This window comes from Atractosteus spatula, chromosome 27 (assembly GCF_055471065.1).
Source record: "Atractosteus spatula isolate fAtrSpa1 chromosome 27, fAtrSpa1.hap1, whole genome shotgun sequence".
Classification (NCBI taxonomy): Eukaryota; Metazoa; Chordata; class Actinopteri; order Semionotiformes; family Lepisosteidae; genus Atractosteus; species Atractosteus spatula.
This window is the reverse complement of record NC_142732.1, coordinates 8947570-8971296: the sequence shown is the minus strand read 5'-3', so window position 1 is coordinate 8971296 and position 23727 is coordinate 8947570. Positions and strand designations below refer to the sequence as shown.

The 23727-nt window shown below is 47.0% G+C and overlaps 2 protein-coding genes across 3 annotated transcripts; one reads left to right on the top strand and one right to left on the bottom strand.

Annotated features, from left to right (window-relative positions):
• Positions 1 to 2850: 2850 nt before the first annotated feature.
• On the top strand, positions 2851 to 11029 carry slc46a1 (solute carrier family 46 member 1). The gene is made up of 6 exons (XM_088906868.1): positions 2851 to 3539; positions 4506 to 4897; positions 5790 to 6250; positions 7265 to 7348; positions 8544 to 8700; positions 9423 to 11029. Exons 1-6 carry the CDS (start codon positions 3204 to 3206, stop codon positions 9478 to 9480), a joined length of 1488 nt encoding a protein of 495 aa, XP_088762994.1. The 5' UTR covers positions 2851 to 3203; the 3' UTR covers positions 9481 to 11029.
• sarm1 (sterile alpha and TIR motif containing 1) lies at positions 10314 to 22281 on the bottom strand. Of its 2 annotated transcripts, XM_088906867.1 has the most exons (10): positions 21933 to 22281; positions 21109 to 21504; positions 19007 to 19625; positions 17845 to 18057; positions 17475 to 17566; positions 16733 to 16968; positions 16261 to 16363; positions 15550 to 15739; positions 14845 to 14966; positions 10314 to 14393 (listed from the first exon to the last, which is right to left on the bottom strand). In XM_088906867.1, exons 1-10 carry the CDS (start codon positions 21941 to 21943, stop codon positions 14267 to 14269), a joined length of 2109 nt encoding a protein of 702 aa, XP_088762993.1. In that variant the 5' UTR covers positions 21944 to 22281; the 3' UTR covers positions 10314 to 14266. The 2 variants fall into 2 exon arrangements, with proteins under 2 accessions (XP_088762993.1, XP_088762992.1); XM_088906866.1 differs by having other exon boundaries at positions 21109 to 22281.
• Positions 22282 to 23727: the final 1446 nt, after the last annotated feature.

The window sequence follows — 23727 nt, the reverse complement described above, 5'->3', positions numbered from 1 at the left end:
TTTTAAAAAACAAATAGAACAAACACTATTAATTAGTGCATCTCTGTTACTGTACCTCATAACTGTCATCAAGCTAAAAACTTCAGAATCAAACTACAACTAGTAATGACGAAACTTTTAAAAAGCTCAGATCAAAGAGAAAAAGGCCTTAAAATGCCCTTTGTAAGGAATGGGTCAGTTGGTTGTGTTGTCACAGCACTGTCTAATGTTTTTTTAAACCCCCTGTCCTGGGTTATTTTTTAAAACAGTTACTCAATGTCCACTGGCAGAGCTACAGACAGGAGGGCGAAATCTGATATAACAGCTGACACAAAGATAAAGGCAGAACCCATTCAGTTACCTCTGCTACAACGCATCTTTCAGGCTCCTTCTTGACAACAAGTTGTTTTCTTTTATTAATGGGCCATACTGATTCGTATCTCAAAGCAGGGTGCAGCAGAACTGTCCCTTTTTGACTCAGATGCGTTGTAACACAAAACCTAAATCTTGACAGGAAGAGAACCGTAAGAAAAAAAAGATATAAGTAAACTGGCCTTTTACAAAAAAGAAATGTTCAGGTCTTTGTTCCCAGGGTTGGAAGATATCAAACTAATCTGGACTGATTCTCCAGAGAAGCATAAAATTATAAAATGTAACTACAGGGTTAAAAGTGTCCAACTGGTAGCTTATCTTTATGACCAGGCTCAAGGACTCACTATGATATAATTACATGATCTTAAAGAGTTATGCTTAAAAGGGTAGGAATTAAAATGCACCTTATCAAAAGATAAAATGCAAATTCAGCAATTATTAATAATACAATGAATAGTGACATTAATTCTTAGGAAATGAGGAGGGAATGTTCTAAAGTATACTGTAACATAATAAATATTGGCAATATAATGAAATGTACAAATGAGGGCAAAGAACAAGTTACTCACTAAATAGCAAGACGTAGTGTTTGTCTGTCACCAGCATGGAAAGGTACAGTATATTATCAAGAGCATGATTCCTTTGACAGCAAGCACACAGCAAACAAGGCTTCAAGAGGTCCCTGTGTGTGTATGTGTGTACTTGTGCTTTTCATCTCTGATTATTCTCAATATCCCCTTGCATGTTGAGAAATAGCAAAGCCGATACTTTGAGTGAGAACGTTGTGTATGAATTTGTTTGCCAGACAGCAGTTAATGCCTCCTGTCATAAGCCTTCATTTCCTTTAAACAGAAGTCGTTTGCCTTTTGATTGACTGATGCCTGTTAGACAATTTTGCAAGTCAGTGATGTACTGACAGGCTGAAGGAACTGAACCTTTTAAGATCTGAACGGAGAAAATTGCAAGGGGACCTCATACCAGTAATTCAGCTTCTATGATCAGTGAAACACGAACCAGAAGGACACAAATGGAAACTATGCTGGAGTGCATTAAAAACTGAGAACAGGAGGCATGTCTTAATGCAAAGTGTTGCTGGAATATGGAACTAGCTACCCAGACCTGTACCCAACTGCCGACAGCCTGGCTCCCTTCAATAAACACGCTGGGAGAAATCCTTGGATCGATGAGCTGCCAACTACAAAAAGGGCTGGATGGGCTGTGTTTTTGACCGCTGTTAGGCACGCAGATGTCCTGTCTCCTACTCACCAATCTCAAAATTAAAGTCAGGGAAGTTCAGGCAGGGTGGGGTCTACAATGTCTTGGTACACCGACCTTAGACATTTGTTTTGACGGCCTGAGTCCCCGACAGCAAGATTAGGACAGATCCCCATTTATTCTGTCTTGCCCTTTTGATGAAGAGGAATGAAATGTAGGAAAAATCTCTTAATCCTTATCAGTTCCACTTTGCTGCAATTTGCAGCCGGCAAAGAAATAAAAAAATCCCTCCAGTTCCTTCAACAAGGTCTTTAAAATGCCAAATTGCGTAAACTGTCAGCATTTCAGAAGGCACTATTAACAACACATTTACACTCCATACCACTAACTTGGTTTATAATTATACAATAGCCTTTTGGCACAAAGTCCTGTCCTGTGTAAACTCAAATAAAAACTCTGCCCCCACAGACCAAGTAATATAATAGTACAGAAATTGACTTGCCTGTTTGTTTGGCCAGTGCTCAACAAGATATTACTTAGATATTAATAGCAACCTCCATAGATCTTCAGAGAGACCCTATTCCATATCTGCTATTCACTTGTGCAATTCCTGGCACTCACAGATGACACTGCACCTGATAAGAGTTACCCGAGCACAGCGATTGTCTGGTACTCTGTTATCACACTTTAGACTTACTGAAACCTCAGCAGAAGGTACAATCTGACAAGCGAAGGAAGTGCACATGACACACAGAGACACTGGTTAACAAACTGGCGATCAGGCTAGATGGCATTCATTGTTTTTTTTATTATTTTGTTTAGTATGTTGTTATTATTACTATTAATACAAAATGAAACTGCCTGATAAAACCACAAAATATGTTTCCTTTTGTAAGAATATGTTTGATAATTTTGTGAAACAGGGTGCACCAATAACACTGGAAGGCGATGCCCATTCCTCCCTGCGCTGTCCCCTCTAGCTCAGGAACCCTAGAAGATTAAAGAGCTGCAATGGAGCCCCCCCTGCAGGAAGGCTTGGACTGTGTCAGGAGCTGCACTTCAGTTCTCCTTCACCCTTACTGGAGCTCCCAGCTGGCAAGAGCTCCTTCTAAATAATATCAGGGCATGCCAGGAGTGGGAATGTGAAGCCTTCCAATGCAGCACTAGCAACCTTTTTTGCAGGCCCCCCAAAACGTCTTTACACAAAGAGTGGTGAGAGCGTGGAACAAGCTATCCAGCCATACAGATGAGGCTTCTTTCAAGAAACAGCTGGATGAGATCCTGGCATCAATTAGCAGCTAGCAGCCAGATGGGTAGTAGTGTGATCTTGCCCTGTGCTGTCTCTGGGCTGCCTAAAAACCTTACCAGTCAACAAGCACCTTCCTCACAATTCATGCATTATTATTTCAATTGGAGGGTTATTGTTCGGCTGACGCAAAACAAATTGACAGCTCCGTATTGCTTTTTGCTAACTTAAACCCCTCCATTTCGGGAAGTACGGCTGAAGGACTAACCGTATATACCGTTAGCCAGTACAGCCTGATAAATGAAAGCGAAGAGATACGGGACTATGAACTCGCTGCTTGCGGCTGGCGTCCACAGCAGCGCTGCAGATTCCGCAGACTCGGCAGGGAGTGATGGACGACTCCGCGGACACGGACGCGATTCTCCCCGACGACCCCGGGACGCAGGCCCCGGCCGGCCCCACACCGATCGCAGGCTCGGTTTCCGAGCTGGCGCCGGTCGTGGACGTGACGGACGGCCGTGGCTGCTGCCGCTGCGGGCGGCCACCCTTTCCTTGCCGGCTACCTGTCACCGTGGAGCCCGTTCTGTTCCTGTGCACCTTCTCCTTGGTCCTGCAGACGCCGCTGTGCACGCAGTACCTATGGGACCGCATTAGCGAGGACCTCGGGTACAATGGAACTCGAGAAGGCGGCTGCAGGAACGACTCTGGGCCGCAAACTCTGCAGACGGTAAAGGATTGCGTCGTGATATCGTCCCGTGACTTTTCTGTGATTTAGCCAGTTTTATTGAGAAGTTCTCGGTGAATTTTTTTTTTTTCCGGCGACAGAGCCGATTTTAAAGTTTGCTCTCTTCCCTGCAATTCACAGAAACATTTTAACGTTTCCAAAGATGGAAAAGATTCTACAAGTTTGGGTGAAAATCAACCAGGACAGTACCGTCTCTAGTGACAAAACAGTAAAGATAAATTATATTATTGAATATAAATCTACCAGCTACTATACACTGCTTTGTGTGCTGTTATTTTGCGTGCACTGCATGACATTTGAGATTTCGCAGTCGTAGTTTAGACCCGTGATGTTTCAGAGAATAAGTAGTTTAAACATTTTTTAATTATTTTTCACCGTATTACAAAACGAAGGTTATTTGGATCATTTTCTGTTACGTTTGAACGTCACCGAAGCCATTTAAGGCGAACACGAAATTCGACGCAGCGAATTTTATTATGCGTGTTATGATGCATTTGATTTCACCGCCGGTTTTGAATTCAATATCTTTGCCGTCCACGATCTAGCCCTGCAGCTCATTTTGCGTGGTGCAAATTCTGAAACTGCTCATGGATTGGGGGGAGGGGGCGCAGGATGACGCAGTGGCTACCTTGCGTCGCTGATGCCCTGGGTCCAATTCCGGACCTGCGGTACTGTCTGTGTGGAGCTCGTATGTTCTCCTAGGGTTTGTGTGGGTGTTATCTGAGTGCTTCAGTTTCCTCCCACAGTCCAAAGACATTCAGGTGGGTTCATTGGCTTCTGGGAAAGAAGGCCCTGGTATGAATGTGTGTCTTTCTGCTCTAAGACGGACAGGCGCCCAATGTTTGCTCTGGCTCCCTGCCGACCCTGAATGGGACAAAGGAGTTTGTAAATGGACGGATGAATGCTATAGACTGGGAATAATTTCCGTCCCTGTCATTGTCATGCCAGGAGGTGGAGACCCTCACTGCCCACTGGAACCTGTACATCAGCCTGGGGGGCTTTGTGGTGGGGGTCTTCACCGCCACGCTCATGGGCTCCTGGAGCGACAGGGCGGGCCGCCGGCCGGTGCTGATGCTGCCCAGCCTGGCCCTGGCCCTGCAGGCCGGCGTCTACCTGCTGGTGATGTACCTGCGGCTGCCCGTGGCCTGGTTCCTCCTGGGGCGCCTCCTCAGCGGGCTCAGCGGAGACTTCAACGCCGTCCTCGCCGCCTGCTTCGCCTACGTGGCGGACGTCAGCGACACACGCTCACGCACCTTCCGCGTGGCTGTGCTGGAGGCCTGCATCGGGGTGGCGGGCATGCTGGCCAGCGTCGTGGGGGGCCAGTGGCGCCTGGCGCAAGGGTACCATCTTCATCAACCACAACAAGTCCTTAGGCCTGAAATCAGCACACATCCACACAGAGCTTGTAGCAGTGCGACCTGGGAGTTAGCTTCTGTTTTACTGTGCTAGTCCTGAGATACGTGAAATATAATAATAATTATTATTATTCCTTACACTCATATAGCGCTTTTCTGGACACTCCACTTAAAGCGCTTTACAGGTAATGGGGATCCCCTCCACCACCACCAGTTTGCAGCCCCACCAGCTCTCAGTGGGGAGGAGAGCAGAGTAATGAAGCCAGTTCAGAGATGGGGATTATTAGGAGGCCATGACTGGTAAAGGCCAGGGGGGAAATTTGGCCAGGACACCGGAGTAACACCCCTACTCTTTTCGAGAAATGCCCCGGGTTGTTTAATGACCACAGAGAGTCAGGACCTCAGTTTGACGTCTCATCCACAGTCACTATACTGGGGCATTAGGACCCACACAGACCGCAGGGTGAGCGCCCCCTGCTGGCCCCACTAACACCTCTTCCAGCAGCAACCTTAGTTTTTCCCAGGAGGTCTCCCATCCAGGTACTGGCCAGGCTCCCAACTGCTTAGCATCAGTGGGCTGCTAGTTGTGAGTTGTGAGTGGCAGGGCGATGGGTTTGTAAATGCTGACACGGCCTGGTCCCCCGTTAATGTCTGCACAAATTCATTTTAGCATAATTTGTTTCTAAGTGAGATATTTTCCAAATAAGAAGGCAGAGGTGCTTGGTCTTTACCACGTGCTCCCCGGTTAACTGCAGGTTTATATCCAGGGTGCTTGCCTTTAAAAAGCAAATGCCCATTATACACAATAGCGTAGGTCCTCCAGGCACCCTCGAACCTCAGCAAAGGAACTGAAATCCGCTGTTTGCTTACTCCCCAGGTATATTAACCCCTTCTGGCTCGTGCTGGCCACAGCCATGGCAGCGGCCCTCTACGCCTACCTCTTCGTGCCCGAGTCGGTGCGCCCGGACCCAGACGCGCGGCTCTTCTCCATGAAGCACTACCGGGCGGTGGGGCGGCTATGCGCCGCAGCCGGGGGGGGCGGCCGTCGGAGCAGGCTGTGGCTGTACCTCCTGTCCTTCTTCGTCGTGGTCACGGTCCACTTCGGGAGCCGGGGCCTGTACGTGATATACGAGCTGAGCGCCCCCCTGTGCTGGGGCCCGGCGCTGATAGGCTACGGCTCGGCCGCCCAGTACTTGAGCTCCCTCACCAGCCTGCTGGGGCTGCGGGCCCTGCAGTGGTGCCTGGAGGACTCCTGGATCGCCATCATTGGCCTGGCTTCCAATATGGCCAGTCTGGTGGTCATCGCTGTGGCCAGCACCACCACGCTCATGTTCACAGGTAGGGGGCACGTGGTCTTTCAGTTGACCAGTTCACTCGGGCCTCGGCTCTTTCAATTGGTCGAGACATGATTGATTGGCTCCTTCGGTTGGGAATACTTGAGTCACGCATACCAGTGTGCAAGACGAGTCCATTTCTTTCTTCAAGGAATTCGCTAACAAGTCTTTTCAGATGACTTTGTTTTCTTTTTTTAAATGCAGAGAACTTTGCCCATTCAGTGTTTAGTTAATGATTGCAGGTAACCCCCCGAGGCCTAAGAAAACATACCTCCTACCATATTTCACCTGTCTGTCTTGTGAGGGGAGGCTTTCTTGGCATTTTTAGACTGCTGGAGAAGAATTTGTTGAGATCGCTCACCCGGAATAAGTCAGGCACGTTTGTGAATTCGAAGGAAAAGTCTGAGGGGAGAGTGGAGGGACCTCTGGCTCAGTATTCCTTTCAGAAAAAGAAAACGGAGCTCCCATGCCTAGAGCTGTCTCTCCTTCCTGCTGATATCTGGGCACAGCGGCTGACTCGAGGAGATTAGGCCAGCGAGTTAGGAACTGAGTCAGTGTTCCGGCTTCTCTTATGTTTTCAAAGCCAAGAATGGTTAACGGAATGATGTTCAGAGGCTGAACACTGACAGATGTACCCGGTACGAAACAGTGATGTTCAGCAGGTGCTTCTGAGAGTCAGTGTGGTGTCATTTCAGTAGGTGTAAATTTAGTACCAATGTAGCAGCCTTTCTTCCCACTGACCACTGCCGTAGCACTGCTCTCTAGTGGACCTCTAAATGCATAGAACTTGTTAAAATGGGTGGCCATTGGTCTTGGCTTTCAGCATTCTGTCCTTCCTTGTTCCTGGGTCCTACAAACCAAGCTAGCGTTGTATTTGAGCGACTTTTTACCAAGAAACTTAACAGCTCAGTTTACATTTATATCCCTGGCATCACTATGAAGCAAATGGCAACAACCTGTTCCAGTTTGTGATGTGGCCTGCTCAGTCTGTCTTTTGTTCTGCTGTTTTTTTCCTCAGGCTATGCCATCTCCTTACTGTCCATGGCAATGACCCCTGTCCTCCGGTCCAAGATGTCCAAGCTGGTGGATGTGTCCGAGCAAGGTGAGTAGGAGTCATCGTTCTTTGTCCTCTCGCAGGGACTGTGTCCACCTTGGACAGTCTCTTGTCACATGGTTTGATTTCCACTCTCTGAAACTGACATCATGAAAAAAGTGACTGGAAGACGAGATTGTATGGCGTTCTTCCAAAATGGTTGGGCGTACCACCAGCTCGTTTGTTGGGGAGGATGGATTTCGGGTCGGTACTTATTGGTAAAGTGCCTGCTGACACAGTGAGTGACACTGGTCCACTAAATCTGGTTATGTCCCAAAGACTTTCTGCTCTCAAATTTGGGCTCAGCCAGAGCACGGATTCTGGCTACCTTGTGCAAAACTAGAAAAAAGTGCTGCTGATCGACAAATAAACCTATAAAATGATTAAAGTTAATGATAATCAAAGTGCGAGCACATGGATCTTTTTTCAGGAAAGATCAAGGGTCGTGGCATTGCCTGGACTCTTATTCCAGGCACAGCTTTCTCTGTGAGGTCTAAACTCCAAGGTCTCCCTGAACATTACAAAACAGTATCTGGCGAGAGATGAATGTCTTTTCACACAGAGCGGCTGTATAAATAGAAAATAAAAGTAGCACCAACTGTAGTTAACTGTTATCTTACTTGAAGATAGTGTCACATCTGGGATTCACTAGGGACTCCTTTCTTCATTGCTTTACCATTCAGAATCAAAAGTAAAGCCCTGGTCCTCAAGTAACCTGGGCAGATAATAGTTTAAGGCAGGAGGACCAGACACCTGCTGGTTTTCATTAGCCAGCACCCATATCACCCTGTAGCTCACCACTGGCAGCCCACTGAAGGTCACCAGGTGTGAGCCTGGCCAGTACCTGGATGGGAGACCTCCAGGGAAAGCTAAGGTTGCTACTGGAAGAGTGTTGGTGGGGCCAGTAGGGGGCGCTCACCCTGCAGTCTGTGTGGATCCTAATGCCCCAGTTTAGTGATAGGGATGCTGTACTGTGGGGAAAAAAGGCGCGGTCCTTTGGATGAGATGTAAAACCGAGGTCCTGCCTCTGTGGTCATTAAACATCCCGGGGCATTTCTCAAAAAGAGCAGTGTTAAGTTTAAGGGATAATTAAGAGATAGCAGCAGCAAAACAGGCTGGAACAGAGTGGTAGTTTTACCCCAGGGCTGTACATGAGTGCCGTAGCCGGGTGTGTGATTCCTTCTGTTCTGTGTGTTCTGGCTAGGGGCTCTGTTTGCGCTGGTGGCCTGCGTGGAGAGCCTGTGCTTGCTGGTGTCCAACGGGGTCTTTAACTCTCTTTATCCCGCCACGCTGCACTTCCTGAAAGGATTCCCCTTCCTGTTTGGGGCGGGCCTGCTCCTCGTCCCCGCTGCCATCATCGGGTAGGATGCGTCGCCCCGTGGCCTGAATTCGAGCGCCGCGCTCTTTATTTGTCTTATTCCTAAATCAACAAAGTGGGATTCCAGGAAACGTTTACTGTCGTTTCGATACATGAATCACTCAGTTCCTTGTATTGGATCACTTTTTTTTTGTACGTGTCTGTGCTTGTGCTGAGACCCACCAAAAGAACTGAGCACCTTGCATTTTGAGTGGGCTTGTATTTGGGGTAGATTTAGTATTACACCCAACAGAAATCTGAAAATGGGCGTGCTAAAGTTTCAGGCAAAGACCTGGATCTCACATTTACTTAAGTTAACTATTTAAAACACAACCATAACTCTAGTTTTACTCTCAGCCTTATGGTTTTCCTAACCCTAGCAGAGCCCAAGGCCCCAACTCCCAGCTCAAAATAAATAATTCAGGCCAAAAGTTACTTCTGCTTTACAACAAACGTGATCTAATTCACATAGTGTTCAGATGACTTTTGTGCTCCTGAAGAACAATATTGGAGGAATTTAGTACTGGAGTCCAGGGCAGGTAAGGGTCCAGGTAGTATTTTGAACTGGGCTAGTTCTACGGTCAATGTCAAGAGTTCCAAGGAAAAGTAAATTTTGTGTTTTTACAACTTTCCCAAGCTGCATGTGTGCGAGTACGTTAATTTGATCTGAGTCTGTTTGAATATGTATATGTACAGTGTGCGTAGCTGCTCATTGTGTCTCTGCAGGACTTTGAAGCTCAGAGAGAAAACAAGTGACTACAACACCTTTCAAGGGACGTCCTGACAGTCTGACATCCTCTGCCGGCCGGAATGTATCAGATTCTTCACAGGAGTCCCTCCAGACCCGGGCTGGGGGCAGCTGATCAAGGTGATGTCAGACCCTTCGGGCTGACCAGGCATCACAGCCAAAGATGACATCATGGCTGTGAGGCCAGCCAATGCTCTCTATGTCCAGCCCATCAAATGTGAAGAAAAAGCAAAATAATAAGATAAGGGAATGACTTAAAGCTCCGCACTCCGAAGAAAATAATTGGAGAAAATTGTTTACAAAAGCTCAAATTCAGAGTTTCCCGTCTACAAAGTTTGAAATGAGAGATTCAGTTGAGAGACTTTGAAATGAGAGATGCCTCTCTCTTTAGGAATCCAATTGCATTGTAAAAGCTCATACGTTTTACAGTTTAATAACCTTTTTATTGCTTCAGGGCAATAGGCCAGACTGGGCTTTCTTTAACAGAAACCAGTCCTCTGGGGCACTGATCCATCAGGTGCTAGTTAATTAATTTTATAAGATCGTGATCTGAAATGCAGATTCATATTAGATGCTTTGAGACGGGCAGTACTTGATTTCTCAGCATGCCCTTTTGAATCTCAGATTATACTGTCACTAATGTAATGTTGAGTTGCAATCACCACTTTCCTTTTGCACGCTGACTGCATTGATTGCACCCATACTTGGCACACGTGCTACCTAAGCACTTTTATCAAAGGGAATATGTGCCCTACTGGTTGTTTTAGACACTACATCACAAAGAATTTAAAATAACTCATGCACATCACTGTTGATCAGTGTGGATATATAGATGCCCAATAAAAAGTAAGAATGAAAAAGGCACTAGGTTTCTGTTTCTTATTTTAATTGAAATAGAAAAAGAGGAACTGATAGAATACATTAATGTACAGTGTAACTAGGTAATTCAGCACTTGACGGGTAAGTTCCTGGCGAGAGTCTAGCCTAAGGATATTGAACATCTTACTTTTTAGCTCATGCGGGGATGGCAGTTTTTACACGCCTCACTCGTGCACACATAACCAAGCCTGGGTCACTGTTACAGTCACATCAGCAATAACATTCACTGTACTGCACGTGAGTTGAGCAGTCTGCGCATCCCGGACACTAATAATTTCACACAAGGTGAAAAAGAATACTTCTCACACTGGAGTCCTCCACTGGAACATAAGGAAAAGGGTAGTACAGTATTTCAAAGCTAGGTAGTATTTCAGTATTTCAAAACTAATTTACCACTTAGGGTTGTCCAGAGGCCTGCTTCAGTAGTTACAGGCTAGTGCAGGGTGGTCTTGCTTTTTCTGTTCGGAGTTTTCCTCTCTGTACAGAACCTTTCCAGTCTGGATATGACTGTTGAGCCAGATATGCAGATTCATCAGGCTGTGCTGCATGTAGCATGTCCTGCTTATTTGAACCAAGTCCTGTATATAATGTCACTCTTGATGTGTTGTAAATAAAAATAAGTGTCTGATTCCTGTATTTTCAGTGGAAGTAACTGTAACACTTGATTTGGATGTAGCTTCATTAATAATTAAACCTAATCGGATCTACTGTCTCTTCCAAAGCAGGGGTCATTCTTAATGCAGTTGTGGACTGTGTAGCCCTTCTCCATGGGGCTTCATAAGAGATCATGACATTTCTTTCAACTTTGAATCATACCAAACGTTATAAATGATCCTAAAGCGAATGCCGTGACCTCTCGTGCACACGTCATTTTCACTTGTCCCTATAAAGTTTTATGCCTGTGACTATTACGTCTTGTATGGCAGCTATGAAAGGATTATGAAGCCATTATACAGCATGGTTCAAACAGATTGTTACCGAAATAACTTACTGCAAGAGTTATCGCCTTTTTTAAAAACTTTTCCTGTTATATAAGTGGCACCAAAAAACCCATCAAATTTTGTGGTTTCACTTTTTAAAAGAAAATTCAGTGGACAAGAGCACAAAAGTAACAGTTATCAAGTTTTATTCCTAAACCTGAGATGAAGTGATATCAAGGGATGTCAGGTTTTTTGGTTAATAAAGGGCAGAGTCTGGGTAACACAGGGATCCACCCTAGAAATATTGATCTGTGAAGAAACTCTCTAATCAGAATGTTTCCTAATCCTCTCCCCCACTAATTCATGGCAAACTCACAGTGCTTTTGGAAATGCACGTCACAAATTGGTAACTGACAAGGAAAAAAGATGGTTGTAAAGCAGATACCAAAGAGTGTGTCAAACCAGAGCATTTGCATAGTTCTCTGGGAAAATGTACAGCCTTTTAACAACCTACAATATAGCTGATTAGGCCGAGAAGTCAATGAGAATCAGATCAAATGATCATGAATTAGTTCTCAATGCATTGGACAATTCCTCAAACTGGTTTAAAAAAAGTGGTAAAAAGCATGAAAAAGAAACACTCCGGTATGTTTTTCTGGGAAAAACGTGAACATTAAAAATCAAATTGGCAGGCTCATTTTATTTATTGCATATTATGGTTCAGTTGACTGAACCTAAATTAAAAAAAAATGAATTTCCTGAATTCACATTAATATAATAGTTTTCATCTATACTCTAACATTGAATACGTACAGTACTTAAGGCCACAGGGACGACCGTAAAGGATAAAGCCGTTGACGCTACAACACTGAGAGAAAGGAGAGAAAGCCACTGTTCTCACTAGAGTGCCTGCAAGCCTGTTCGCCAGCTGCTTAAAAGCTCCTGTTGGCACAGACCTTGGGCTGCCTCTGCCCAGCTGACTGCACAACCCGAGAAAAGCGTTAGGAAGTCAAATTCTTCCATATGACCTGAGAGTTTGTAATCCCTTGGGCCGGTTTGAATTTAAAACGGAACCAAGGAACCATGAGATGATTGCTGTCAGTCTGCTGCTGCCTCTGGGAGAAATCCGACTGTACTCCTTCCTGACCTGTTACACAGTAAGGATTAAACTTCTGAGGCACCCCTTGTTCATGTATTCCAGACTTACACAGAGGGGTAGAAATCACTATCAAACGCGGCTGATCTTCATCTTATTTAAAAAAAAACGTCATCACTAGATCAGCTTATGTGAATATTGCTCTGAATTCTTTTAAAAGGGTGTTTTTTTTACACATCACGGATAGTTACAAGAGCAATGTTTAGGATGCTGCACTAGTTAATATAAAAAGCATATGGGAATTGTTATGTGGGCACTGATAGTAGCTGTATGGTTGCAGTACCAAAAACTAGTCTATAGTCCCATACAGGAAGAAAGGCTTCTGTTTGGCTACTCAGCTATATCTGCGGGGCTCTTGGATTATAATGCCAAGCAGTTCAATGCTTTATACAGTAGCTTTAATATAGTAAAGATAAATCAGTCATCTGGTTAGACACCTCTGCAGAGCTCGGCTCTATCACAAACGTTCTTATTGCAGCATTTTCTAAAGGGGATTTAGTGCAAGCAAACAGATCCATGCTAAATATGTCACAGGATAAAGGCTGGCTAGCACTGACTGACCACTATTCAGTTGCCCACTTTCATTTCTTGAACTGCAGCTTGACTGTGGAAGAGTAAGGCAATGTCTGTTTCTGAACAAGGATTTACAGTACTTCACTCACACTGAGCAGGCTGCTGTAGTATGCAAATTGGAGAATGAATCAGAGTCAAAGAAGTTACATAGCTAAGTGTTGCATTTTGGGACACACACTCCAAAGATCTTTGTGATGGTAATACTAATAGCTACACTTAAGATTGCCTGAGAATAACGACTGTGTTTTGGACAGTTTAATCAGAACGTCTGCTGTTTTTGCCTTATTTGCACACTTCTGTATAATGTAAGACAGTATCTAACATGTTAAACAGATTTCAGGCATGCACTTGAGTCACAGCTCAAGCTCCATGAGGAAAGAGACACTGTTGTTTGTCCAACAAGCTCTGAGGTTTGGTTCTGCTTTTCTCCCACCGTTTCAATAAAACACCGCATACGGCTCAGAACCAAAGCGGTCAACAGAGGCCAAAAAAGTACAAAGGGTGTTTCTGATTATATAAAAAAGAGGCATAAAACAAGCATAGTATCAAATTAATAAAACCTTGAAAAAAGGTTGTTGCCAGTTTTGTGTTTTTTGCACTTACAGCAGTTATTGGAGGAGTGTGTTGTGGTGTAGATTAGTATCAAGCAAATGAGATTTCCTTACAGAGAGCAGGAGTTAAGAAAAGAGGGACTCCCAGGTCCGAGGCTCATGGGAAAGGATCGTTCTCATCCTCAGGGTCAGCCTGTGACTACGTTTTTTTTTACACTTGGTATGGTCCACACCAGGGACGCTGCAGTGTTGTCATACCTGAGAGATGAGCAGCTTTTCCTTTACAAACTGTCAAGGCTGGAGTGACCACTAGGGAGAGCGTCCTCAAGTCCCAGTTCCTCAGCAAATCTCTAAGCCACTCTACCCTTGGTACTCCATGTAAACATATTTAAAAGAAAAATCTATGAAGTTCAATAGCATGCTGACCTGGCCTTGATCAACTTGGCCTTGGCAACACAGGTTGCAAATTCTCAAAATATAAAACCTTCCTGGTTACTGCCTTTCTCTCTAAGGGTAAACAGCACTTGTGCACAGTGTCGCATCCGCAGGAGGTAGGAACAGGCTGGCCAATCAGTGCAAGGCGCAGGGAATGCTGGGTAAAGGGATGTACAGGCAGGGGGAGCGAGAGAAATGTCAGGGGTCACATTTGCGGCAGGGCCTCTCTTTGGCTCTGCGTCTTGCTCTGTGGGGAAAATCCCATTTTCCAGGTCACAAAATAACACCTCCCACCCCTTAACCTCTGGCTATCCATGATGTGGCCCCGAATTCCCCTGGAGGCTCTCTGGAAAGCTGGACATATCTTGACTTGGGCGGCCTTTCAGGAAGCGCAGGATCTTCTCAATCGTGGCTTCTTGGTATTCGTGAGACCACCTACAGGGAGAGGAGAGCGGTGGGGGTCGATGACATCAGTGTTAGGAGTGTTTGTAGGATGCTTCTTGGTACATGGGCTGAGTTTATTAAATAGGTAAGTCAGGTTACAGAGAAAACGGTTTATTCCAAGTATACAAACTACGACCATTTTTCTAAGACTCAGAGGATATATAGGAAGCTGTTGTTGAGAATACATTTATATAGGGCCCAGCAGAGAGATTTGAGCATAGAACAATTTTTTGTCCATAGACTATATGTAAGAAAACGTCTTATCCTTATCTGATCCTTCAATGTGTCAACCTAGGTTCTAGTAATTATGCTGACGAGACCTTCAACAGAAAATGCACAAATTTAGGGATTAGATCCTTAACACTGGCTCTCGAAAGACCCCAGGTTATGTCTCCACGGACATCACACCGCGAACGGCTGTTCAGCGTAGCAGCTGACTCACTTGATTCCGTTGAAGTTCAGGATGGCGCTCATGTCGTCGGGCAGGGAGCTGGGCTCGGGCCACACGAACTGATCGGTGACGGGCACGATATTCTTCTTGCAGTTCAGGGCGGTGACGATCTCCTGCGAGATTCAAGGGCCTGTTGAAACGGGCTTGCAGGAAACGCTGGAGAAAGCAACAGCGCTCAAAAAACCACACGTGAGAACAACTGCAGGGCTCTGCTCCCTTTCAAGCAATACTGGAGAAAAAGCAATGGTTTTGCCATTTTTTCCCCCATCTTCCTGCGGGTGGGGTGTCCCTGCCAGCTATTTTTGCATTCAAACAATTTACAAAAAAATTACTCATGCTTCTCCTTCTCCATTGACCTCTGATCTACAACCCTGACTCTGGGAGGCCAAAGGTTTTCCTGGTCCTTGCTCATGACTAAATGTGCATGACTTAAATGGTTTCATTTGGCTGACTATATGCGTATTCTGTGCAAGCTGGCATGCATTCTCTAGGCCTCTGATTGTTGGTTTCCCACAAATGCTGCAGGACCCGTAGGCACAGGACCCAGGTACAGGTTTGCAGACTCTTGCTACAACGTAATGGAAATCCAGTTTGAAACTTTCGGTTTCGAATGCCCCCTCTCCCCCCTCCATCTGTTTACCGTCCTCCTTCCCTGGCGAGTGGCATACAGCTCGTCTTCGCCTGCCTTGCCCTCACCTTGTGCACCCAGTCCTTGGTGTCGTGGTCGCCCATGCACTTGTCCAGCGCGTTGGCCGACAGCACCAGGATGAAGTTGCGCGCCCGCTGCACGCTCTGGATCAGCTTCTCCTCGAACTTGCCGGCCTCCAGCTTCTCCACGTCGATGAACACGCTGAATCCCCGTACCTGCAGGTGGACCTTCAGCAGGCTGGAGAGAGGGGGGGGGTGGTCAAGGGGGTCAAAGGCACTGGCCGAGCTGCATTTGGGTTGGGCTCATATTCCCAACCTCAAGCCAGAACCTGACCACAGAACGTAGTCACTGCTTTCTCTGCAGCAGAGATGCTCCTCAGCAGGCTTACAGACACACACCAGAGTACTGGTCTGTGATCCCACTGAACAACAGAATCTTATTTAACAGGTCCAATTAAGAATGTTCACAAGTCTTCCTAAGGTGCCTGAAAGAGACCTTCAGAACCCATCGAAGAGCCAAACTGGATTGGGTATTGGATGCTGCAGCTGCTATTTTGCTGAGCTCAAGCGTGGTGATACACTGAAGCCCGAGTGCAGGTCTCAGAGCACCTCTGAAGGTCCGTCTACAGAAGGTGTGAAAGGCGAGATAATGGGATTTAAAGAGGGTGATAAGATTTGGGTTGAGCTGCAAAAAAAGTCTATGTGCTCACCTGGCCAGCTGTTTCCCTGTGCTCTCTCTCTACCTGTCTTTGTGCTCACCTGGCCAGCTGGGACCCAGTGGTGCGTCGGTAGCTAATGAAGACGTCGGGTCCATCGGGCTGGAAGTCGGGGGCGCTGCAGGGCTGGGCTGGTCTCAGAAGACCTGCAGGACAACACATGGTTGTGGCGACCCAGAGAGGCGAGCATAACAGCAAGTTCCAAGACATTAACACACCCACACATTAGATATGGGCCTGGGCAGTGCCAACAATGCAATGTCTGAATCATAACAACAACTTGAATTTTTGTGATGCATAGTGTGTGCAATCAGATGAACAGATTTACACTAGTAAACCTATTTAATTGGTGGTTTGGAGCATGCAATGGTCAGATTAATGAGCCAGAACTACTAAGCTTTGATGAGCGGGCTGTGCTCTTTTAGAGCAATCCATATAAGTATGTGCATCTATGCATGACCCTCATGGTTCTACCCTCTCAAATCCTCTGCTTTCCCTCCCCCCAGTCCTGGTACCTTTGGCAGAAGCCAGGATCTTGGCGCGGTGGACACCATTCTCAATCTGGCAGTCGGTCTGAAGCTGCTGGTCAGTAATTTGCAGCAGGCTGTTCCGGTCCACTCCGCACTGCGCCAGGCTGTAGGTGTACTGGCGGAACCGCGGGTCCACGTCCCCAAGCCAGTCCGCCAGGTTACTGGGGTCGCAGGTCGAGTAATTGGCGTAAGTCTTTAGCACACGAAGCTCTCTGAAGAACCTACAGGTCAGGCCAGAAATGAAGAGCAAAACATGAAAAAACAAGGGGACGCCATTGGTTTCAGTGGTGTGACAGGTCATTCGTACAATTGTATTGTTCTAGTGCTCAGTACACAGTTCTTTCATCTCCTTCAACGCTAAATTGTTTTAATGGACACAAGAAGGTGATAAAGGGATAACAGATCACCATCCAAAAAGATTATTCCAAACAAAATACACGAGCTACTGCAGGTGAGAAAAAGATACATGCCTGCAGTCCGGATAATCATGTTTTTGAATTTATGGCTGAATAATCCGCAGAGCTTTAAATAGCAGTTTACAAGCAAACAACAATTAATTCATCACAATCTTTGAGGTATGGGTGACCAACCACAAAGTCAGTGGGCTCTACCAGCAAGACGTTCTAACCGCGGAAAAGCCTGTCTATCCAAAATGGCTACCGCTGGGGGTTCCAGCTGCAGAGCATGCTGGGTGTTCTTAAGAAGTACTGACATCTGCCCCACTGACCTCTTCCGAACGAGTCCTGCCGTCATGCCCAGATCGGCAAGCAGGTCCTGGTCAGTGATGTTGAGAAGAAGATCCCCATCCACCTCCATCTCCTGAGACATAGACAGATTGAACTTCGAACTCAATGAATTCAACAGCATTACATTCAATTTGTATTCCATCAATCTCAGCCGAACTGCACGGATCTTAGCTGCAGCGCTGGCAATCTGGGCTCAATCCCAGCAGCACTTGGGTCCCGGCAGTGAAACACCTTGCGTGGCCAACGGCGCGGTGCAATGCAGGTGTGCGTGGAGACCATGGAGTAACACACACACCCTCCACTGAAGTGCAGAGGATGTACCCCACTGGTAACAGGCGCGCTCTTGCTCACCTGGAAGGACTCGGCGTAGGCAGTGAAGCCGATCTGCTGGAGCCAGGTCTGAACCTCGCAGGTTTTCCAGTTGGGCACCGAGGAGAGGATGTGGCGAGGGATGTTCTCTCCCATCATCATCAGCGCCCGCTTAGCCAGAGAACAGGTGGTGCCATTGCTGGAGTACATGACGATCCTCTTCAGGCTCTGCACAGCGCCGATCTCCTGGAATATCTAAGAGACAGAACCGGGCATCTCGAGACCAACGGCAGCATCCAGATTTCTACAAGAATGGAAGAAGGTCAAGTCTGGAAATGAGAGGAGGCTGTGTGACCCGTCTAGCTCCTCTGGTGTACGAGTGTAACTTCAGCTTTTAAAAAGACAACAGAGTAGCTAAACTGTGCGACCTGGAGCTCAGTGGCTTTCAAAAAGGTTGTACAAGCTGTAAGAGCAGCTGCTGGCCATTCAAAGGCTTGTTAGCATTCAAGGGGAACTGCAACGCTATTTTTATACTTCGGGGTTAGAAAGAATCGGCATTGATGAGTGCATTTCAAACCACAATGAACGTAAAATGTGCACTGTAACTTGTAAAACAAATACAATTTACATGACAAGACAGACAAAACTTCCAGGTCTGAGCCGCGCCATATTGCTGTAAGTCTCTGCGATTCAGAACGGAGCAACAAATCTTCCAGTGAGGTGAAACGGCTCTATGACATTGTAAACAAGCAGGCTTGTGAATACATCGCTTTTAATCCAATAGAAATTCTGCTCTCGACTTCCAGTCGCTGATAAATGGAACCTGTTAACACTGCCTGCAGATCACGTTGGAACATTTCTGCAGTGAAATGTCTGCTGCACAACCTGTACTCATTCTCTTGTACATCGCATTACATTCGATATCACTGGGACTAGCGAGCAGGAAGGGCCGCATCACGTCCCCATTCTCGTAAACTCTTGCTCGTGCTCGTCGCGGCGAGACCAGCTGTTTGCCGACAACATGGCAACCATACAGTACTTCCAGGAAGTTCCCGATTTTGTGAATAATTCGGAATTCGCCCTTTGCGATAGGTAAAATTTGTCAATACCGCCAATGAATGTATTCTGTTCCTGATTTTTAAGAACCGGTCTGGGAAATTGGGACTGCAGTCCAGTTTGGCGTGGGTCTGTCTGGCGGGCCTACCTTGGTGTTGCGCTGGCGGGACTTGATGCTGGACTCCACGCACATGTAGAAGGCAGCGATGCACTTCGCCTCCAGGCGGGAGCCATCCAGCAGGGGCAGCAGGTGCTGCAGGTCGGCGGCGTTGCGGCCCTGCATGTTATCCGAGCTGTCCAGCAGGCTGCGGGCGAACTCGTCCGGGTCCAGGGAGGCGATGAAGGGCTCCACCAGCTCCAGGGTGCCCGACTTCACCACCTCCTTCTCGATCTCCCTGTTGGTGGCCAGCACGGCCACGGCCAGGCAGGCGTAGAAGCGGATCAGCTCGTCCTCCTTGGAGAAGGCCAGGGGGAAGAGCCAATCGGCGGCCTGCTTCTCGATCATCAGGCGCTGGCAGTTGTGGCCGCCGCACATGGCGCAGTTGGCCAGCGCGACGGCACAGTGCCGCAGCACGGTGGGGTCTTTGCCCCGGCACCAGAAGAGCAGGGCGTCCAGGGCCCCGTTGCCAATGAGCTGGGCGCAGGTCTCCTCCGTGTGCTTGAACATGTGCTCCAAGATCCCCGAGACGCTGCGGGCCAGCTGCGTGTTCCCCTGCTCCCGGGTCAGGTTGAGGATCACGCCCAGCCCCATCCGGGCCACGTAGTCCCTGCGTGGGACAGAGAGCAGCTCAGCCCGGAGGACAAAACCGGCAACAGGCCCCCCCTTCCACCCACAAGCCTCCAGATCCCCTGTTCACTTCCTTTCTGTGCAGACGGATTTCTGATTTCTGATCATTTACTGCATGTTCCACCTCGGCTCTTCAAGATTTAATGGGAGAAGGCAGCCTCGCGCTCAAAACCACGAAACGCTGAGTGGTCATTCCTCTGGGGTCTAACGGGGCTAAAAATTAAAATAATTAAATTGGTGGCCTGCTTGTCTAGGGAAGGCCAGAGCTGCGATTTGAAAGACACATGCACGCAGCCAATATTGCATGTCTACTACTCAAGCGCCACAGAAAAATCAGCTGATTTTATGGAAGCAGTGTTGCAGGTGATGCCTGGTGTTTCTATCTGCCTGTTTATTTGTCTTTGCGGTTTTGTGAGATTAATGCATTGCAGGTTCACTCGGCAGTCCCAGTGCTTTGCTTGTGTTTTAAGCGGAGACGGTCCTACACTTAAATCCGTGTAATAGTTACAAATCCTTCTCTCTCAGTGGACTGACAGCCCTGCTTCACTTCAACCTAACCAGCTGTAATGACGGAGACAAGGAAAGGCTCTTTCCAAGTAAGTGACTGAGATTTTCCTCTCGCCTTCCTGAGAACTGGGCATCGGCGTCTTACAGCACCAGATCATAAATGACTCAGGCCAGAATTTACCAAGACCTGCAAAGTTCACTGCAGGTCAGCTCTGCAGCAGTTGCCCTTGAAACAGCACGAGCCCACAGGAATTAACTCAAAGCCAGCCCCGGAGACAGTGTGGATTGAGGTGTCATCTTGCAGTGAAAGGCAAACCATTGCACATGGAAAGGGCGAGGACTGGAATCAGACTCCCATCACTCAGCAGTGTGAACTGTTTCAGATGTACAACCTGCGGGCTCTTGTGTTTAAGCCAAAACTGGGCACAACAGGTTTACACAGTCAGAACCGTCCATTAGCTATTCAAAAGCTGAATCGTTCAGATAATTTTTTTTAAAAAAAAACTCATTTACATCATTGGTATATCCTCCACAGGAGTCTCCAGCTTGGAAAATGTGATTGCAGTTCACATTGCTGTGCACCTGGAGCCTTATTTCCATCAATCAATACACGGATATAGCCTTATTCTGCTGCTACAGAATTGCTCACCTGATACTGCTGAACTGAGGAAAACAATACCCCAACCCAAAACGACACCTCTTCTGGTATAGAAGCGCTGAGCACTAGAGCTCCTAATCAAAGAGTTTACTGTTCCTTCAAAACGCGCCACAAAGTAAGACAGGTAGAATTAAGCTGGCTGTGTCTGTACCTTAACTTTTAGAATTCTGAAATGTCCGCACTTTAAAATAGTTAAGTCCTTATCGTTGTCACGCCAGTATTTAAGCGGCGAAAGAAAGCAGACTGCGAAGTGACCGCACGCCAGCTGTGTGTACGGGACTGCGGCCTCCGTTTTCACCTGTTCTCGGACACCAGGATCTGCTCCAGCAGCTGGGCGGACTCGCATCTGACCTCCACCTCGGGCGCCTGCAGCAGCTGCAGAATCAGCTCCAGCCCGCCCTCCAGCCGGACGCGGTTGCAGATCTGTTCGGCCACCTGCCGCCCGATGGTGGGCAGGACCCAGGCCTCCTCCACCAGCCGAAAGATCTCGGCGACAGCCCGCCGGGTCTCACCGGGGTCCGAGCGCTCGCTGGCCGCCTTCAGGGTCCGGATCGCCGCACTGAGCGCGGGCAGGGAGCTGTCCAGAGCCTGCTGGACGTCGGCGCTGAGACCCGGCGATACCGCCTTCCGGTCCGGGGCGGTCCCGCGGTTCTGGAACCGGGTCACGTGTTCTGGGACCGTTAGTCTGTCGGAGCTGGACATGGAGAACAATCTGCAGAGTTTGTAGAGAGAAAGGAGGAGGGATACGAGCATCTACGACTAATCCCCCGGGCAAGATGTCCTCACCGAAGCTCTTCGAGGCGTTGACAGCCCCTTATCATACCTTTTTAAACTCCCAGAAAGACATGTATGCAGGAGAAAAAAAAATGCATGTAAATATTATGACGTTTACACGTCTTTTCATACACGCAGAAGCTATATTGCGTTAGGACGTTTCGTTATCTTTGCTTAAGCGCTAAACCGCTGTCTCGGATTTATCCTTATTCCTGATGATGAATCTCAGAGGCGGTGCTGATATCAGAGCAACGCTTTCTCCTGCATATCCCCAAGCTGCATCATCCGCCTGCAGTCAAAATACGGAATCAGTCGTCAGGAGGAAGAGGAGGAAAAAAAAAAACTTACTCTGCTTGCATCTTTTATGTCCCAAAAGATGTCTCCCCCGCATGCAGCAACGACCTTCAGATTCAATTCAAATTGTGACAAACCAATGTTGGCTCCAACAACAGCGTGCGTGCTTGTTATTTTAACACGACCGTGATGTCATACCAGCAACACAGCGGGGAACCCCACAACGGGAAACGAAACAGCCACACAGAAGCGACGTTGTGCAGAGGCGCTGACTTGTGTTATTTAGCTACAATTTAAACAAGAGCGTTGACTCCCATTTCCTGCTTTGTCATTCTCCGGCTATGAATCCGCGTTCATCGCTGTATCGCAGCAAAACGAATGCTTTTTTTTTCCCCCTGCCTTTTCGGTTATCAGGGTTCACCCCAAAGACACGGTACAGCTTCCTGCTTCCGAAATAAGAGGCCTCCTCTTTGTCTGCCCCTCCGCTGAGAGCTGAGCATCTTCTTATGAGAAGACGTTTCCAGCCTTACCCGGACTGGTTGACTGAGTCGCTCTCGCCCTCCCCCTAGTGGAGAAAGAGTTCACGGCAGCATCAGAACCGCGGTCAGCACCGGTGCTCGTACAACACAGAGGTATAGGGCTGCTCTGGGGTTTTGCCTACTGGGAATAAGTGACCGACTGTCTCTGTGCAAGACCTCTTTCTGTATATTTTTCTACTCGCCCCTGTAGCGCCCGGCGCTTGTCACAAAGTGACAAAGTGATAAAGTGATAAACATGTACCAAAATGCAGCCTTAATCCGCACAATATGGAATATGGAAGTCTGATATGTATATTAAAATGTTTTTTTCAGCGGCTTTGCAATGAGAAGCAAACATTCTGCTAAAAGAATATATAAACGGACAACCTCACAGAATAAAGTCACTAAATATTTTTGCTTGAGAAAGTATACTCCCGAGCACAGTGGCTCATCAGGACTGAGATCATCCCTGTTGGTTACTCTAGCTTTAAATTGATTGAGAACATATGACACCCCCCCACAACACCTCAGCAGCATTGCCCTCCCACATACAGCTGGGTGGACTGGAGCTACTGGGGCAAACAGCCTGACTCAAGGTATACCAGCTGTGTCTACAGAGGGAACTAGGCTTATCTACTGCTCTATGGTGGTACTCAGTCCCAATGTTGCCTGTGGGGTATTTCATTGATTCAATATGACTTAACAGTTAACACTCAAACGTTTTTAACTTTAAACCTATTTAAAGCTAGATGCATACACATGCGCACGTTCTTCTTACTGTCAATGCAGAGTTAGATGTAATACGTATGTAAAACATTTTACAGCAATGAAACACTGTCAATCGTAAGATCCAGGACATCAACAAATAAGGGTAAAAGCGGCTCACCATCTGGATTGCTAAAGAATTTAGAAGAGGTTTACATGTCACCCAAACAGAGGTACCACTTTGGTTTGATTTTAATAAACTGACCTTGATTATAGGACCGATTACCATTGTGTACTTAGAAAGTACAAGGGTAGCTAGATGGTCAACACACACCGAGGTTTAATCATTAACGGGATTTCCTAAAATTCTACTTTCAACCACAGAAAAAAAAAATATATGAAAAGAAAATGATTGCACTGTCCTCTCAAGACACATAGCCTTCCATCAATCAGTCATGACTAGAGCTGAGGCTATCAATCAAGTATTTTATCAGAGATGTATTATTCTATGTATTATAGCTGCTATTAAGGATTGGTGATCTCATGACCAGCTGCATCAATATTCCTAAGACAGCACATAAACAGGAACTGCAGAGCTGGAAACAGCTGAGAGAGATGTTGTCAGA

Excerpts from the sequence above, each read along its gene's own strand:
- slc46a1 (XM_088906868.1), top strand. The coding sequence starts at position 3,204 with ATGGACGACTCCGCGGACACGGACGCGATTCTCCCCGACGACCCCGGG. Across the intron at positions 4,898-5,789 it reads CAGTGGCGCCTGGCGCAAGG|GTATATTAACCCCTTCTGGC; the intron begins GTACCATCTTCA and ends CTTACTCCCCAG. Across the intron at positions 8,701-9,422 it reads GTCCCCGCTGCCATCATCGG|GACTTTGAAGCTCAGAGAGA; the intron begins GTAGGATGCGTC and ends GTGTCTCTGCAG.
- sarm1 (XM_088906866.1), bottom strand. The coding sequence starts at position 21,563 with ATGCTCGTATCCCTCCTCCTTTCTCTCTACAAACTCTGCAGATTGTTC. Across the intron at positions 17,567-17,844 it reads CCTACGCCGAGTCCTTCCAG|GAGATGGAGGTGGATGGGGA; the intron begins GTGAGCAAGAGC and ends TCTATGTCTCAG. Across the intron at positions 16,364-16,732 it reads GATCCTGGCTTCTGCCAAAG|GTCTTCTGAGACCAGCCCAG; the intron begins GTACCAGGACTG and ends GTTGTCCTGCAG.